Here is an 18,284-nt window from a genome sequence, read left to right on the forward strand (position 1 = left end):
CATAAACACTTTATTGAAAAAGCAACATCATAAGATAAAAAAACATGAGTACAGGAATAAGACCAAAAGGAAAAATGAACAAAAAAAGAATAGAAAAAAGTAGAAAATACAATAAAAACTATAATAAATTATAAAAATTACAAACATATAGCCATTAGTTAATATCATGTAACTTTGTTTTATTTTTAGAGACAGGGAAAGAGCAGTTTACCAAATACATCACTTGTATTTGGTAAACTGAAAAATCCTGGGAGATAACAATAGTTTCACCTAACAATTGATTTTACTGTGGCCAATCTCAAAAACAAAAATTAACAAAATGAAAAACTTTCTAAAACATGGACAGCACTGCATCAATTAATGAGACAGTGTGGGTCGACAAGTTAAATGGGTGAGTACAAAAATAAAAAAAAATATAAGAAACTGACTCTTTTATGTAGAAGAAGCAGTGACAGGGAAAGTATCTAATATTGTAATGACAATTTCTTCTGTTTGATTGGGAACCAAAAGAAATCTGTTAAATTCTATCCAAATATTCATTTCATTATCCGGGACAGAACTCAAACACTGAACAGACTTAAATATAGTCCCAATGTTTTGTTACAACGGCTCCAGCCTTGTTTTGTTGTTGTTTCTTTATTTGTTTTTTTTTCTGTGATGTTTAGGGTGGCTTGCTTTACCCACAATGCACAGCAAAACAGCCACGTAAACGTAAAGAGCAGTCGCCGCTGTCTGGGGCTCGCTAGCCGTCTTTGCTCACTGCACACTTACAGGGCAACATATCCCGGGTGTCCACACGATGCCACGCTACACTCGTTTGGCAGGTATTAAATACCCAATTAACTATCTCAGATTGTCAGACATGTGTGTTTTGCTCAGGTTTGCTTATAACGTTGCCCTGAGCTGTGGGTATGCAAAGCAGCTAGCCATTAGCTCCCTAGCCCGCTAACGTTAGAATGAAGGAAATGTTTGCGAACAAGCTAATTTGGCTAGCTGCTAACGGTGCCCAGGTGGCTAATCTGCTCTAATGGCGATAGTTAGCTGGTTTTCTTATATTATAAACTGGCTGCCAATATTTTAGGAGGACGGTGAGAAAATGCGAAACTTGTAGTAAATGCACCAAGCCTTCGGCTGACAGCCCCTTATGTAAATAAAGCTAACTATGCTTCTCACTCCTTAGCTACTGACCCACGGCTCTAGCTAACATCTTCCCTCTCACCAGCCGTCGTAGCAATGTCTTGCTAGTCTCTTAATTGGCCCAGGTGGTAACGTTGACGACTTGAGTTTGCTTTTAAGCTATGAAATGTTCGCGTTTTGCCACGAGTGCAGTGGAACCACGTCGCCACGTAATGCCTCCAAGCGCTTCCAAACAACGCCCCTTCATTTGGTCTGTGGCGCTGTCCGTGGTCCTAACACGACCGACCACACAGCGACGGACGGGTTCTGTTCACTACGGCAATGAGAGCTAACCCTTTAATTTGGGGATCAAAGTGGAGAGGACCCACAGAAACCCAAGCACACGAATGCATAATTAAGCATTACAAAGTCAATGAAGGCAGAAACATTGGTTAAAATAGTCCAATTATTAGGTCTTAAATAAATCGTTTGCTGTTGCAGGTGTCTTACAGCTTTTTTTTTTTTAATCGTATAAATCTTTCATTGCATAACAGGTCTCACCACAAAACACCGTGTGCTCTCCACATCATTTCAAAGTGCTCTTACAAACTCGTATGAAAGATACTTGTCCTTATCTTTATGTTTTGACCTGTCCTCAGTTTGGGTTTGAAGACGATGTCTGGTTGTATAGGGCCCAAATCTGACTGGCACTGACAACACAATGACAGAAAGTCATGCAAAGCCCATGAAGGAGCCAGATGATATTATAAACAATATCAGCACCATTACAAGAGCATATCGAACTCTGTGAAAACAAAACAAAAAACAAAACAAAAAAAACCCTAAATGATCATATATACACACATGGGGGTTTCATGTTGGGGCCCAACCATAAAGTGGCTGCGACTCATGGGTCAGGACACATACTGTAATAAACACTGAATTACTCGATTGTTGCTCAGATGTTAAGATAAACTGTTGAATATTTCATGTTAGTCAATAAGTGAATGAACCGTATGACTGCTCAAGCCTTTTCCAGTAAGCAGTAAAGTAAGGTTAGCAGTTATTAAAGCTTAACAGTAATTTACATTATCCATACAGCAAAACAAATAGTACCCAAGTGCTGTCCTTTTAATTTCTAAATTTGTTATAAGATGAGATTAGAAATATATTTGAGACTTTGGAAAGCAAAACCGAGTTTAGCTTAACCCATGTAGGACGGCCTTTTGGGGGAACAAGGACTGAGACTTGAAATTAATTTAGACAACGTTAAAGACATTGCTAGCAACTCGTAAACATACAGGAAGAATATCCATGAAAATATTGGGTTGAATGGCCATATATGCTCTCAAGTCAGTCTGCAACTGTTATTTTCATTATACATTTTTTTCAGGTAATTGATTAGTCATTTAGTAAGTAAAATTTCAGGAAATTGCGTAAACTTCATTTTCCCAGCGCTCAAGGGGACACCTTCAGATTTTTTTAATTTGTCTGATCCAGAGTTCAACATCTAAAGTGATTCATTTAATGATGTTGTACAACAGAGAAAAGCACTTAGGAAGCTGAAATGAAATTTTAATTTTTTAGTGAACAGGTGACTTAAACGATTAATTACTTATCAAAACAGTTGCTGATATTTATTTATTTATTTATTTTCCAGCTCTAGTCTCAAGTATTTAAGATCTCACACTGTGACCAATTTTGGTTAAATTTAACATCTTATTTTAAACATGATTTTGAACAAAATTCAGAGTTACTTCTTTGACACACAAAATGGACTGAATTGAAAGCCTTGTGTTGAACAACAACATTAGATATTCAACATATTATGGATACAGTCAGGTCCAGAGATTTGAGCTGTCTCTCAACATGCTTTCTTCCCTGTTTCACGTCCGTTTGCAGGCCTTCAGTGAGATCGCCACAGCTGTAAGATGTCAATGGTGTTGTTTGCCTCTGTGGTTCGGGTTGGGGACGGCCTGCCTCTCTCTGCATCCACTGACTATGAGCAGGATAAAGAGCTTCAGGAAACCAAGAGGCATCTGAAAGGTCTCTCCAAGAAACTCAGCCAGTTCCCTGACCGCTGCACACTTAAGAGTGGACCATACAATGTCAAGTAGGTCTTACTGGATGTTGATTCAAAATTCCTAATGTTTGGCCATGCTTTTTAATTTGTGTGATTTGACAGCTAGGCTTCCATTTGAGGCGTCAGAGGGTTTCCGAAAGCCCTGCCAGTGCTTAGGGAAATGCTTTGAAACTCTCTTAAGCACTGTTTGTTAAGACCTAATTAGTCTTATTGAGACAGAAGACATGGCCTCAAAAGAAACTTAAAATCAGCCATCAGTGAGCCAGGTATATCTTTCAACATCAGAGCCACCTCTGATGAGAGTCTCTTTGATGAATGTGATCCTGAGGCATTGAAGAAGCGGAGGTCAGAAGACAGTGAAGGTCAGAATGAGTTAGGCAGTGTTTAAATTCACAGGTTAATTTGTTCTTAATACTTTTATTTATTTATTTATTTTTTAGTTTTTGTATGAACATAGAACAGAGAAGGGCTGGGACATAACAGCAAAATCAGTGGGAAAAAAAGCCACAGGTACAGTTGCATATAAAAGTATTCAGACAAAAAAAAAGAACTGTTAAAGTCTAGATGATTATCACAATCCCATTTTCCCCGGTATTTATCCCCCTTCTCCTTTTGAAGTCGAAGAGTGAAAGGAAATGAAGAAAGTAAATGATTGAGTAAATAGAATTGATTATATTTATAAGAGGGGCAGTGTTCCTCTGGAGCCAGCATTTTCTATTTTTTTATTTTTTTAACATATGGCTATAAAAATACTCAAAAGGTATGTTCCACTCTTACTCAGACCTTATTTCCAAGGTACAAAAAAGGTGAAAGAGAAATCAGATTTCAGGTCCAGAATCTCTGAGACTAAATGGCCTACTTCTCTCAAAAAGGCTTAACATATGGACAAGACTAGAAAATATGTGAATGGTCTGCCAAAACTGATCCGCACTCCCTCCAGCAGGAGTGCTGAGACCCACTTAATTTGGATTCCTGGTTGGGGGAAATAAAGAAACGGATCCGATTTTTCCAGCAGAAATCTTCCAAAACAAAGAGTTAGTGGAAGTATACTGGGTTTCCCATACTTGAAGCCATGTTTCATCTGAAATTACTATATTAGCTTCCTTTTCCCAGCGCTGCCTTATGTAATTGGATGAATTTCTGTTCATTAGTGTTTTTTTAAATTATAAGCATCAATAAGTATATGAGTTATTCTTGAGGGCTGAACAGAGTCAGGGATCCTTTATCCTTTAGAAAGAAGTGGCAGATCTGTAGGTGATGGTAGAAATCCTCTTTGCCCAGCTAATAAGGCTGGCATAGATCCTCAAAACTATAAATATTTCCATTTGTTATTATTCAGCAAAAGGAAGTGATGTCTCGCTTGGTCGATTGCCTGTACCTATGGTCTCGTGATGCTGGGAGGAAGTGTGGATTGTATGCTGGCCACCTCACCAGTTTGAGCTCTCTTCTGTGGAGCTGAAATCTCTTTACCACTTTTTTCATTTTCAATTTCATTGAAAAAAAACAACCGATTGATTTTGGTGCTGGAGTACTTGATTAGCTCAGTGTCTTTCCACTTAGCCTCATAGGCTAAGTTACAACGAAACACAAGAGGCTTCAGCTGAGCCGACAGGTAGTAATCTTTAAGACAAGGTAGAGCCATGCCCCCCCCCCCCTCTTCCCTGCATCTGTAATGTTGAGTATCTCAAACTGGGTCTTTTATTATTCCAAGTGAATCTAGACAAGTGCCCTTTCCCATTCCCTAAACTCTTTAATAGGCACCTCAGCTAGAATTGCCGTAAATAGGTATAACAGTCTTGGAAGAATGTTCCTTTTAATCGTCCTTATTCTACTACCAAGGTCGCGAGGGAGCAAGTCAGACCCACCCAGAGTATCATATATTTTCCTATTAGTCTGCTTGTAATTAACATCATACAGCTTTGACAGGTTTTTTGTTAAGAAGACTCCTAGATACTTAATGTATGGCTGATAACAGTTAAACTGATTCTTATCCATAAGTTCTTCTGAAGTAGCATAATGAAAGGTTGAAACTGAGAAATTGGACATTGAGTGTATAACCAGAATATCTCCCATACTTTCCCAGGATGTTCATTAGCAATGGTACACCAAATTCAGGGTTTTTAAGTGTTATCAGCACATCATCCAAGTATAGACAAATTTTGTTTTCAACACCTCCTATGGGTATACCCTCTAAAGCAGTGTCTCCTCTGTTATCTTGGGCTAGTGGTTTGACAAAAGGTTGAAAAGTGATGGGTTAAGTGGGCATCCTCGTTGTACCATTATCTGGTTTGAGAACTCCCATTAATTTTTTTATCCTCACTGTTGGGGAGGAGTAGAATGTTCTTATGCCTTGTATGAATATTTTACAAAATTGAAATCTGCTCATAACTTGAAATAAAAAGTCTCATTCAACTGAGTCAAAGGCCTTTTCAGCTTTGAGGCTGAGAAGGACTGCGCTCGATTTTCCTCTAGAAATGTAATTAATAACGTGAAGGGCTCTCCTTATATTATTGTGTGTTTGCCTATTCCTTATAAAGCCTGTCTGGTTCTCATCTATCAGGAAAGACATTACTGTGTACATTCTCTTAACCAATATGGCTGCATACAGTTTATAATCTGTGTTTAAAACACTGATTGGTTCATATCCTTTACAGTCCGTTTTATCTTTTCCCTCCTTCGCTATGACAATATTTCCCTCCATGAGGGTGGGAAGGCTCCACCCTTTAGGTTGTAATTAAAAGAGACTTTTAGTGGGGGGAGCAGGGGTTCTCTCATACACTTATACCCTTCTGGAGAGAATCCATCACTTCCTGCGGACTTGTTAGCGCTGAGGCCTGAAATTATGCGATCAGTTTCCTCTATTGAGATTTCAAACACGAGTTTTTCATTTTGAGCTTTACCGATGGAAGGGAGGTCTAATGAGGCCAGGAATTTTTTAATTGTTAGTCTGCCTGCCATATCTGGCTTGTCTATAATGATTTATAGTATGTTTCATACACTTACTGGATTCTTTCCAATTTAGTAGTTTGTTAAGGGGTTTTTTGAATTGTATTTTCTGCAAATGTTTTCAATTTCCTCAAATAATTTTGTAAATATCCTGCTTGACTGGCCTCATTTGCTCAAGTATATAAGGATCTTCAGTGATGCTATGAGCTTGCACCAAGTTCTTCAGTTGTTCTTGCACATCTAACAGCTTTTTGGATTTCCTCTCTTTTAGCCTTGCAGACTTTGCAATGATTTTCCCTCTGAGAAGGGCTTTGGCTGCATCCCACACAATGACTGGATTGGCTTCTATGTTATCATTATGTTCCAAGTACATTTTCAATTCATCAGCCATTTCTTTTTTAAATGTATTACCATTCAGTAAGCCTATTATTCACCTTCCATAGAGTAGTTTTTGGCCTTCCATCTAAATTTAATTTTAGGTTTAATCCAGAATGATCATAAAGGTCCCTCTGTCCAATTTTGCAGTCTTTCACTTTATGATATGATGACAATCTTTACTAAACACGAAGAAGTAGTAAATTCATGACTAAATATTATGTCTTGCAGAATAGAAAGTGAATTCAGTTTCAAATCACTGAATGTACCGCCCTATATCAATAAGTCCCAATTCCTGAAATATTTACTAATTTGTTTTTCTGTGAGATTCTTTCTTCTCATTCTATTAGTTGTGTCTTAACTGGGATTCAGAAGCATGTTGAAGTCCCTTGTACAAGTAAAGGTACCTTATGTTTCTGCAGTGGTCAGGCTGAATAACACCCTGAAGAAGGTGATATCACTGCCTGGGGGTGTATATGTTAGACAGGGTAACTTCTTTATGCCCCAGTTTGCCCTTTACTAACACAAACCTCCCCTCTTTGTCTTTTGTTCTGAGACAAGTTCAAAGCAAACAGGATTTGAAATCAGTATTGCAATCCCTCTTCTCCTTCCTCTTCTATCTGAGGAGAAAAATGAATTTCTAAAGCCCATTTTCTTCAGTTTCTTGTGTTCCATGATAGGCCATTGTGACTCTTGGCAAAAAGCAACACTGATTTTCTCACTTTTTAACTTGGCAATCATTTTGCTCCTTTTGATGGAATTGGTTTATATAATAATGCTGCATGTTCATTAGTCACTCTAAGCATATATATTCCCGTAGCCTTGAAATCCCAGTCCCAGACCTCAAATAACAAAAGAAACAAATTAGAACATTCACAGAACTTGAAATTAAAACTATCATGGTAAAGAACATGGCTTCCAATTCGGAGAGATCCTTGTCACCTCTCTGTGTGGAGGGGGGACGCTGCTATTTTGTGGGGCCTCTCAGCAGTACAAAAAAAAGGGGGGTCAGGGTAATTGCTAGCATTGTTTGAATTTGTTCATGTTATGGCCCAAGTTTTAAGGGAGGTCACAGGAGATAACTAGTATTTATTACACTCGGGCTCCTCATGCCCATAGGCTATAATAAAAGTAGATTAAATTTTTGTTTAATGAAGAGCCATTATACTCAGTCTGAATTAAGCAAGGGGTAAATATGACAAAATTTCTTGAGACCAGGAAGGGAAGCACTAATCATCCATCGTGACATCCTCTCTGTCCGGCCTCTGAAATTCCTTGAGCGTCTCACATATTCTTTCCAGGTAGTCGTGTGTGTTCCTGCATCATCGCATCCTCACTGTACTCAGCAGCAGGAGTTTGGTGATGGTTTCCATGGTGATGTCCTTGGATCTGTTCACCGGTAGTGGTCCCACGGTGAAGCCCCGCTTTCTTAAATCCACCGCAGCGTCCTCTGTGCTGCTGTATGTTACCATGCCTGATTCAAAGTACACACACATCCGGGTCAGTGGGGTCTGGAAATGGAATCTATTTTCCCTAAGTGCTTGTTTAACTGGAGTGTATTCCTTCCCCTCTGCTGTACAACCTCAGCATATTCATGGTCAAAAAACACTTGCCTGTCTTTGACGTAGATGTTTCTCTCCCAAGCAACGTGAAGGATTTTCTCCTTAACAGTGAGCTGTAGGAACCTCACCACCGTTGAGTGCGGTGAAGCGTCAGCAGTTGGCTGGGAGGCAGGCGCTCTGTGTGCTCTTTCAGTTTTCAAGCTCTTATCCTGACAGGCCTTTAATGTTCCCCAGTTCCAACTGTATCGTGTTTTCCATAAATCGTAGCATGGAAGAGCCCTCTGCATTTCCTGGTATGCCGTAAATCCGTATATTGTTGTGTCAAGAATGTCTTTCTAAGTCAGTTATTTTAGCCTGGAGTGACTTTTGGTTGTTAAGCAGCTGGATAAGATTGTCTTTGAGTCCAATGTCCCACTTGCAGAGTGCAGCGGTTGAGCGGCCGTCCTCCGTCCTGTCACCATTTTCAACTTGGTTTGCATTGTATATTTTGGCATTTGTAGCCCCACGTTGCTCTGTTACATGGCTATCCCTTTTTTATTTTTGTCCCCATTCGTCGTTCTTTTAGTTTAAGTCACTTCCACCAGTCAGGAACTTGAATTTACGGGGATAATTTCTGGAGAGAAGAGAGCTCCTTTCTATGCTGTCATGCTGATAGCCGAGCCACCGGAAGTCCCGGTTTGTTCTGTAATACCCTAGGCCCTGTAGAGGCTGTTGTTAAATCTGTTATAGTTACATGCAAAATGGCAAATTCAATATTATCTGTGAAAAGAAGTTTATACAACCACTGCAGCAAACAGTTTTTGTAGCCAGCTAGTCTTTCTATTCTTGATTCAGGATTTTTCACCCACTCTTCCCGCAGATCACTTGTCTGCCGCACGCAACATGTTTAAAATCTACCCACAGATTTTCAGTGATTTTCAAGTCAGAGGACTTGAACATCACAAAAGCTTCAGCTTGCATTTCTCGAAGTAGTTCATGATAGATTTTGAGTTATGCTTTGGATCATTGTCCTTTTGTAGAGGCCAGCCTCTTCTCAGTTTCAGAATTTGCTGATATTTAGTGGAATCCATTCTTCCCTCTATCCATGCCATGTGTCCTGTGCCACTGGCTGCCACACAACCCCAAAACAGAATCTTTCCACCCCCATTCTTAACAGTCGGCAGGGGGGCGGTTACTAAGTATAGTGTTTGTAGTGTTTCCAAACTTTTGCACATGCCACAATGACTGGTTATTTTTTCCATTTTTGAAAGTCATGAAATAAAAAGTAACAGTGTATAATTTTTAACGAGCTCTGTTTGCCGCAGGGGTTGATATTTACTTCTTTACCTTTTAGCTGATTTTATTTTGACCTTTTGGAACATAAATTCAATTGATTTATCATTCCAAGCCCAGTATATCTTACCTGTTATATAGGGATTTAAAATATACTGTATCTGCTAGGATTTGGGGATTTTGTAGTGACCTTAACATAGATTACTTTACATTACATCATATTTTAACATATTCATGCTGTAACTCATATTTATGCATCATTTATACCAGTTATACCTCAGGACTCTATCTAGCTTCATTTTATCTTTTACTCAGCAGTTAGTTTTTGATATATTTTCTGATCTGCCTGTGCATCCATCCTGTGCATCCTGTCTCAAGATAATGGGAAGCAGATTTGTCGACTAGAAGGATGTCAGAGGTGGTGACGCACTAGTTGAAGCCGAACATTGACTTTTGATAGGCGCTCTAACAGGGTTTGTGTAACCGATCTTGATTTCTTATCTCTGGCTTTTCAAATGTAAAATCAAATTTAAGATTATTGTAATCAATTTTAGAGCTCTGCATGGTCATGCACCTGCCTGCATCTTTGAGCTGCTACTGCCCTATATTACTAGCGGGTGTCTGCGGTCTTCTAATCAGGGCTTGTTGGTTGTTCCTCCCCCCAGGTTTAAAACTAAACGAGACTGTGCCTTTTGAAGTTGTGGATCCTAAATTTTAAAATTCATTCCCTTTGGACCCTTTGAATCTTTTGTTTCTTCTATCTTTTATTGTGGAGCACTTTGTACCGTCTGGTCTTGAAAGGCGCTATATAAACGAACTTCACTTACTCACTGCAGGCAGAATGATACAGTCATCACATCACTATTGACAAAAAACCAATTTGATGGGGTGCTGTGAAGGAAGATATTGTGTTTTTCACAACTGTGAAACTGGAGAGCACAATATTAACCATCATACAACCTTATGAGAGTAAGGTGCCTTGCTGCCTCCCTCTGATATTTTGATTATGTGTCAGTTGCTTGTTTTATGAGGCACTGCAGCTACACAGTGGCATGCTGGTATCAGTGCCCCCCCCCCATCTTCTATATTTATGCTTTGTTTTGTTTTTGTTTTTTTCCTTGCCACATTATAATCATCACATCACTCTGTTCAGTTTATTGACATTTATGTTCCACATCCATTTAGTTGTGATAACGAGCTTTTCCCTCTCAGCTTTCCTATGTTCTGAGCTATTCAGATAATGTAGAAGTTGTTCTATCTTGGGAATTTAATTTGTACTCAGTGTATCAATTAACACTGAGGGCCCAAAGATAGTGTCTGCTGAGGTGCATATGAATGTGATTGTGGTTCTGTCTTTAATTAACTCTGAATGTGTGAATGTTGGGCAAAAATGTGATGAAACAGTGTTTGTACTGTGTTTAAAGCAGCAACCAGCAGAATCAGAAATGCCATTGTGTTTTTTTTTCCTGTAATCTGCACTGTATTTAGCTTGATGTCCTAATTACAGTTTCCCAGGGTTTCTGTGAAGAAAAGAGTGCAGCGTATGAAAACTAATAATGTTTGTGCGTGTGTGTTTTAGTTTCACAAGCTCACTGGGTGTTGGATACCTGATGGTGTGCACCGCAAACTACCCCAACGTACTGGCCTTCTGTTTCCTGGATGAGCTACAGAAGGAGTTTATCGTCACCTATGACACCAAACGAATCAGAAGCGTTGTGCGACCGTACTCCTTCATTGAATTTGGTGAGTTCCATTGATTTTTATGGCATGTTTCAGCTAGCTATCACATGATAAACGTTATGATGTTATTTGCTCGGAATCAAAAGGTGAGGGCAACTTTGTTCATCAAGAATACAACGAAAAGGTCAATTGTGAAACAAGGTGTACTTTTCCAATTATCGTTACAATTTTTGATATTCCCTGCTCCTGTAGGTTTAAAAAAAACTAAATGGAACAAATTATTATCCAGGGCTAAACAAACGGTATTCTGGGAAATGTTGGAACCAACAGAAGTAAGTGTTTAAAAAAAAAAAAAAAACATAAAAAAGCTGTAATCTTTCATCACCAAATTACTTCCTGCCAACATCCCAGCCAAACATTACATTGGGTCCTGAGTAAGGCTGCATGATTATTCCCATTCTTGATTATTCTGTTTGATATTCTCATGATTAACTTTAAATTAATTTTTTAGTCAGTAAATGTCTAGAAAATGTCCATCACACAATCTTAAAGGCCACATGCTCATATGTCTTGTCCTGTTCAGCCAACAATCTAAAAATCTGAGATATTCAATTTGTAGTGATATAAAAACACGGAAACAGCAAATCCTCACATTTGAAAACCTAAAACCAGAGAATGTTTGACATATAAACTTCATAAATGACTTAAACAATCAAAATTGTTGTTTCTATTGATTGGTGTACTAAAGAATCAAAGACTGAAATCTGCCTTAACCTTGACAGAATTTCCTTTTCTCACATACAAATGATCATGTTTATCTGCCTTGTTTTGCTCCCTGTGTTATTAACCACTTTGTTGTCGTGCTAACTGCGATCCATCAGACACTTTCATCCAGAAGACCAAACAGCGCTACAACAGCCCTCGTTCCCTGTCCACCAAGATCAACCTGGCTGACATGCAGACAGAGATCAAGCTGCGACCACCCTACCAGCTCTCCCCTGAGGACCTGCGGGCTATCAATGGATTCTCTGTGCACACGCCCTCAAAGTACAAGGGCATAGGTAAGACATGAGCCGCGGTTGCACACATATACACACCAAATACAAACCTTATTCATGTATGAAAGAGGGCTGTTGTTGTTGTAATAAATTACATACTTAATTTCCCCTTCTGGGGATCAATAACATGTTATTTCATCTTATCTTATACTCGATACCTGGCACTGTTAATATGTGTAGCACTGGTCTTTGTGACACATAGAAAGATCACTTCTGATTTCCTCAGAATACTGTATGCTTTACTACAGCAGTAAAGTAATGTTGCTGGATGCACCGTTGCACCTGTCATTGTTCATGGCACTTTTGAGCTGTTGGGTTATAGACCAGTTCACATCTGTAGACTCTTCCACATGGTTGCTTTATTGTTATCGTATTTCAGAGAGCCTGAAATACTGTATGTCTGGCGGTCAGATCTCCCTTGGATCAGTCAGACAAGTCCACTGTTGCTCTGTGGCTCAGACCCCCTACCCCTCTGTTGCCCCAGAAAAACAACCCTCTTGTATGCACCGTCACACCTCAGCTGCCCCAAGCTAAGCGGTGCCACCTCGGGTCACTTAGAGCCAGAGTGTTTCCCCTGACACACTCTTCAGAGCAGCTCTCTGTGTTTTGTTCACTCTCTGTTGGTTTCCTTGCCACTCTTCATTTTCTGAGAACATAAATCATTTTGTCCTGGGGGATGAAGTATGCTAATCTGATAATAGTTATGGATCACTCCTTTCACCGTGCGAGAATGTTTAGGATGCCAGAAGACCTAAAAACAATGAATGCTTGGGTTATCATTTCTCTCCAAGGATTTATCCTTTTATCCTGCATATTGTGGTTTTTATAAATGATGACATTTCATAAAATGTATATGTTTTTCTATATACTTCGGAAAGCAGATTTTGTTTTTTTCTTACTGTTTTGTAGTTTAATTTTCAGGGCAGATTTTGTCTGTAATAAAATGTCCTTTCACTCTTCCAGCTCCCACACAGATTCTGGAGCCAGTGACTCTCCCAGGCATCGTGTCCTGTGTGCTCAGTGTCCTCTGTGGAGGCCTGAATCTGCTGCGCGGAGTCCACGCTATAGAGAGCATACTGCAGGTGAGGACATAAAGGGAGATCCTGGTTTCGTACACAGCACGTCTGTTTTCATAGTTGTGGCTGTAAATATTAATGGTAAAAACAAACTTAAGTTGATTCCTGAGATCTGGGAACGGGGCAGCATTGCTAAAAAAGTCACAAAAAACATAAGCAGAGAAAATGAAGGCGAACAGTAAAATTATTCCCCAAACTATGTAACCCTCCATCACAATGTACAGACAGAACAGTCTTGTGCAATGAGCGATTATTACTGATTACTGACTTACTGATTATTACTGAGTGTGTGTAGCGTGCTCACTTTCATTTTTTCCTCCAAATAAAGTTTCTTAGATAATTAGACTTGGCAAATGGCAAAAACTACGTAAATAAGACCCAAATTGTCATACATCTGAATTTTTCTCTCAGAGTAGTTTTTAGAACTCATTCAGCTTTGGTGCATAAGAGTGTCCATTTGCCATATGCTGTGAAAAAAAATGAAAAATGTTAACCTTTCAGTTTTCTCTTTAAGCATATTGGTGTCATGATGCCTTGTCTAGATATAGAAGACTAGAGCTAAAAAAGTAACGCTTGTCTCCACGCCTTTCCTTCCTGTCTGCAGAATGACGATGAAGACTTTAATTATGTGATTGCCTTTTTCCTCGGCACAGCAGCCTGTCTGTATCAGGTAAGTGACAGTCTGCGGTAAGAGCAGCCCATCACTGGCTGACTGGCTGACTAATAGCCCTGCACTTTACAGCTCAGCAGCTTGTCAGCTAGACTAACATTAGCAAAAGCTCAATGCCTTTGACCCCACTACCTTCTCTAAAACATTTCCACATTCACCTCCTTTTGTGCAGCTCCTGATATTCGGCAAAACTGAATTTAGTATCAGGAGCCACAAATCCACTGAAAATTGGTAGACTGATTAGGGGAACAGAGTTATTAGACAGGCTTTCTGAACAGACTTCTTGTCAGATGAAGGACGTTAATGATGAAAGCATGGTGGTAGATGTCAGTCACACAAAGTGTTTAGCATTCAAATTCTTCTCTGTCACTCTCCTTTCAGTGCTACCTGTTTGCCTACTTCTCTGTCTGGAGGAACAGTAAGTCCTTCCTGGCATTTGCACTCATCTGTCTGTCCAACATGTATCTGTATGAACTGAGGAACATGTGGCAGATCCTCTTCCATGTGGCAGTGGGCGCTTTCATGACCCTGCAGATAAGACTGAGGCAACCACTGGGCAAAGCACCAGACTATAATGTCTGACAGAAAAGGACAAACGGACCTTCTGTCAGATTTCTCACGAATGCCCTGGAAATGCAGCGGAGACAGCACTGGCCAGTCTGGGGACAAAGTGGAAACAAAAAACAATCCTCTCAGTTTAGGAAGAAAGAAAAATCTTGCAGCACCACAGTATTCCTGTTCTCACTCCATCCCAGTACCAGTGGACAGATCTCAGTGGGCAGATCCCGCCGCCGCCGCCAGAATCATCTGTGGATCTTATTGGATTTATTTGGGAAATTATGTATTCCCCATCATTGTCTGATAAAGACATTTACTTTTAATTCCTTTCATTGCAGCCATAGTTTAGGTGAGATTCCTGCAACGAGGTTGTCCAGTTTTGCAAACCTGTACTTTCCCGGCACCCTTAAAAATTAAGTTTTGGAACCAATCTGTCATGTAGAACCTGCAACTCCTTTTATAACCAAATACAGAGGCTGTAGAAAGCCTGTCTAAAGGGCTCCAGCTGTACTAGGAACAAGTACCTACACCAATATTATACTTTTTTAAAATCTTACTTTGAGGAATGTAAGACTTCTTTTTCATTTAAAATATTAAGCAAAACTTATCAAATACATCAGTGTAAGAACTCTGCTGAAAAATACGTAAAATCAGTAAAATTAAAATTTAAATCAGGAAATATTTGAGCAAAGCATAAGTGCAAAACACATCCATGTCATGGTGCATCGCTCACACTCACACCGGTGCACGTGTTTTGATTCGCATCAGATGCAGTGTATGTTGCCCTTAAGAATTTGACCAGACATTTGATGACAGCTTTCTGTATTTTAAATTCTTTGACTCTTGAGCTACGGACACATTTCTCTTTGTACCCAAACACTGATGTTTAATACCCAGCCCTATTATTTCCTTGAGTTCGGCCAACAACCCCTGTGGTCTTGGCTGAAGGCTGAGCTGAACAGAAGAGCATACAGCTGAAATTAAACGCGTAGTAATTGCTTTAAAAAAAAAGTCACGTGCAAAATTGCTGTGAACTGATAAAAGACTGATAAAGTTACTTCAGGAAAGATGAACATAAAAAGATTTTCAATTTCTTGTTAAATTTTTGTTTTTTTCCTCTTTAGTGTTCATTTCACCCATGTCCTGCTTACACCCCCTTATTCTTTTTCTCTTTTTTTCACCTGTTACATGCACTTTTTGCACATGTACCCTTGGGTACCTGACCTGGTGCAGGACTGGTTTTTGGTCTTGGTTTAACACTATGCAATGCTGCCTTGTAAATATACCATTTCAGTTTTGGTGCATTCTATATTCAGGACCCAATAATCATATCCTATTTTGCAGATTTTTGTCATTTTGTAGACAGTTAATTTTGCTATTTATTTACTGATAGATTGTTCATGGGCAGGTGATCAGTGAAGATGTATACAGATTTTATTAGTTTTATTTGTTGTTTTATGGTCACTACATTTTATTTTTTTTTACGCAGACTTACGTCTGCTTGTCACAAGGTAAGTCCTGCTCCCGTACACACAAACAGCCTGTGACCATTCATACCCTACTTCCTCACCCACACAGGCTCAAGCATGTGCCAGTGTCAAGTGACTATGTTAATAAACAAGTCTGTGTTGGCAGCAGTAAAGATGCTAGCAGTGTTGTCAAGGCCAGAGGCAGCCCGTATCATCTGAGCAGCCTCTGGCTTGCTTTTCCTCCCACTGAGCCCCTCGGTTCAGACTTGGTTGCGTCTGCCACTTTGGAAGACATAAACTCTGCATCTCACCCTGCCTGTGTAATGGATATTAGCACAGCATTCACATTTAACGCAATTACATTCAGGAGATGCCACATTCATCATTATTAAGGAGTGGGAGATGTTTTTCGTAAAATTATGGGACGTATTCCTGGCTTCCTGCAACATCCCGACAAATAATAGCAAACAAATGGGGAAGGGTAGAGAACTGACGCATGGTTTTATTGTTCATTGTTCATGAGTAGCTCAACAGTTGTGCCAAGATTGTCATAACGTCTTTTTTTTTAAGTAATCAGTCTCTCACTGGATACAGTTAAAAGGGAAAATGTAGAGGAGCATAGCCACGCAACTACACTCAATGGCAAATCTCGCATCTGCACTACAGATTTGTCGGGGGACTGCTGCAACACTTCAGCCTTGTATGATTCATTGTTGCGCTCTCTGAATGTTCCCTGCTTTCCAACAGTGGTACCACACCTACATGACCTAATAGTTCTTTTCACAATATGGCTTGGACTGGATTGTATCTGAATTGTGCTTCAGTGGCTTAGATTGTGAGCGTTGTTCACATTCTGCGTTCACATTCTCCTTTTCCACAGCAGTTACAGTAGATGTGTAGCGTGGGTGTGTTGCTTAAAATAGGAGAAGTGAAATTCAAGGCTTTTGTCCAAGGTTTATTCAAGTATGGAAAATTAATGTGTTCAATTCCAGGTCTTTAAAACATGGGAAATAACTGCTGAAAAATTGTTGTATGTGTTGTACAAATTTTTCACATTTTAATTCATTTTATGTCATACTAGAGTGTAATGTGATGCCTTTTAAGTCCCCAGTCATGATTAGTTCACTGAATAATATGAACAGTTATATCAAGTGTTAAATTCAGGAAATGAAGATCTGGAAAAGAATGGATTTGCTATGAAATGGAAGATGAATTGGAACTCTGGGTTTAAAGAATATCTGACACCAGAAGTGCTTTAATTTTGTCCATTTTCTGTTGCACATGGAGACGCATTGATATGTCATGATGGGATTCGGTCCTTTTCATTCCACTTGAAATATATCTACTCTTGTATTAGGACTCATTGTCTCTGAGATCAGCTCTGGAACACTGAACATTAAAAAAAATCTGAGACAATCTGATTACAAGTATGACCATTCTTTAACAAAAATTGAATGTAGTTGCAGCAACAGGCGACAGATTGCTTCATGAATCAGAGGCATATGAAACACTTCAGGCAGCTTTTTTTTGTTTTCTTTATTTCACCACTAATGGCACAAGAGGTATTATGTTAATGATGATTATAATTGATGTTATTTGTGGGGGCCTCATTATAAGAAACAGAAATTTCCTCAAGATGTAATTAATGGTACAGGGATGTTTTGGTTTTTTTTGAGCAGGAAGTATGTGGAATTTAATGACAAATTGTTACTGCAGCTGAGTTCAAACTGTCTTTCAAGTGAATGTCAATGGTGATAATGTTTTTGTAGCAAAGCTCGCACAGTCAGGATCTCCCGGGCTGGCTGCTCAAAAATGTCCAAATCAAAATCATTAAGTATGAGGCTGGGAGGATTTTGTTTGCTTCAACACGCGCTCGAGTTCCCACGAGAAAAGCCAGGTAAATACTAATGTGGTTGCTGGGTGCAGTACAGTGGCCTTTTATGCCATTTACTGACCATTCTTCAAATTCTTGAAATTTACCCAAAGATATTCAATTTAAATGGACAGGGTGAGATTTAAATTGCAGTCCAGCATTGCTACCCAAATGCATGTGAGTGAATTTGAATCAACTTTTAACCAAGACCTTAATTCATCCTTATTTGATGTAATGGCCAGTGATTTGACTTCTATATAAATATAAATATTAAAGCTGTAATGGATGAAGTAACACTCGGGGTACTAATTAGTAGATAAGATTTTGCTTCCTCCTCTTCCATCACATTTTCACAGTCTTGATGAAAACTAGAGAAAGGACCCCCGAGGAAAGACCAAGTGATGTAGTGCTGCTGCCATCTGTTGGTGGGTTACATGAACAAATGAGAAGAATGCCAAGTCGTGCCTATGGGTTTTAAGAAAACTTTTAAAAAAGGGGGATAGTTTCTCACTGAAAGTTTCTTATTTCCAGGATATGGTCACAAAT

At 39.3% G+C, this 18,284-nt stretch overlaps 1 protein-coding gene across 1 annotated transcript; it reads left to right on the forward strand.

Moving 5' to 3' along the window:
- The first annotated feature begins 701 nt into the window (after positions 1–701).
- Positions 702–16,331, forward strand: sec22a (SEC22 homolog A, vesicle trafficking protein). Its single transcript, XM_040148640.1, has 7 exons — positions 702–824; positions 3,019–3,229; positions 10,934–11,097; positions 11,916–12,095; positions 13,056–13,174; positions 13,773–13,838; positions 14,220–16,331. Exons 2-7 carry the CDS (start codon positions 3,048–3,050, stop codon positions 14,418–14,420), a joined length of 912 nt encoding a protein of 303 aa, XP_040004574.1. The 5' UTR covers positions 702–824; positions 3,019–3,047; the 3' UTR covers positions 14,421–16,331.
- Positions 16,332–18,284: the final 1,953 nt, after the last annotated feature.

This window comes from Xiphias gladius, chromosome 16, assembly GCF_016859285.1.
Source record: "Xiphias gladius isolate SHS-SW01 ecotype Sanya breed wild chromosome 16, ASM1685928v1, whole genome shotgun sequence".
NCBI classification, from domain to species: domain Eukaryota; kingdom Metazoa; phylum Chordata; class Actinopteri; order Istiophoriformes; family Xiphiidae; genus Xiphias; species Xiphias gladius.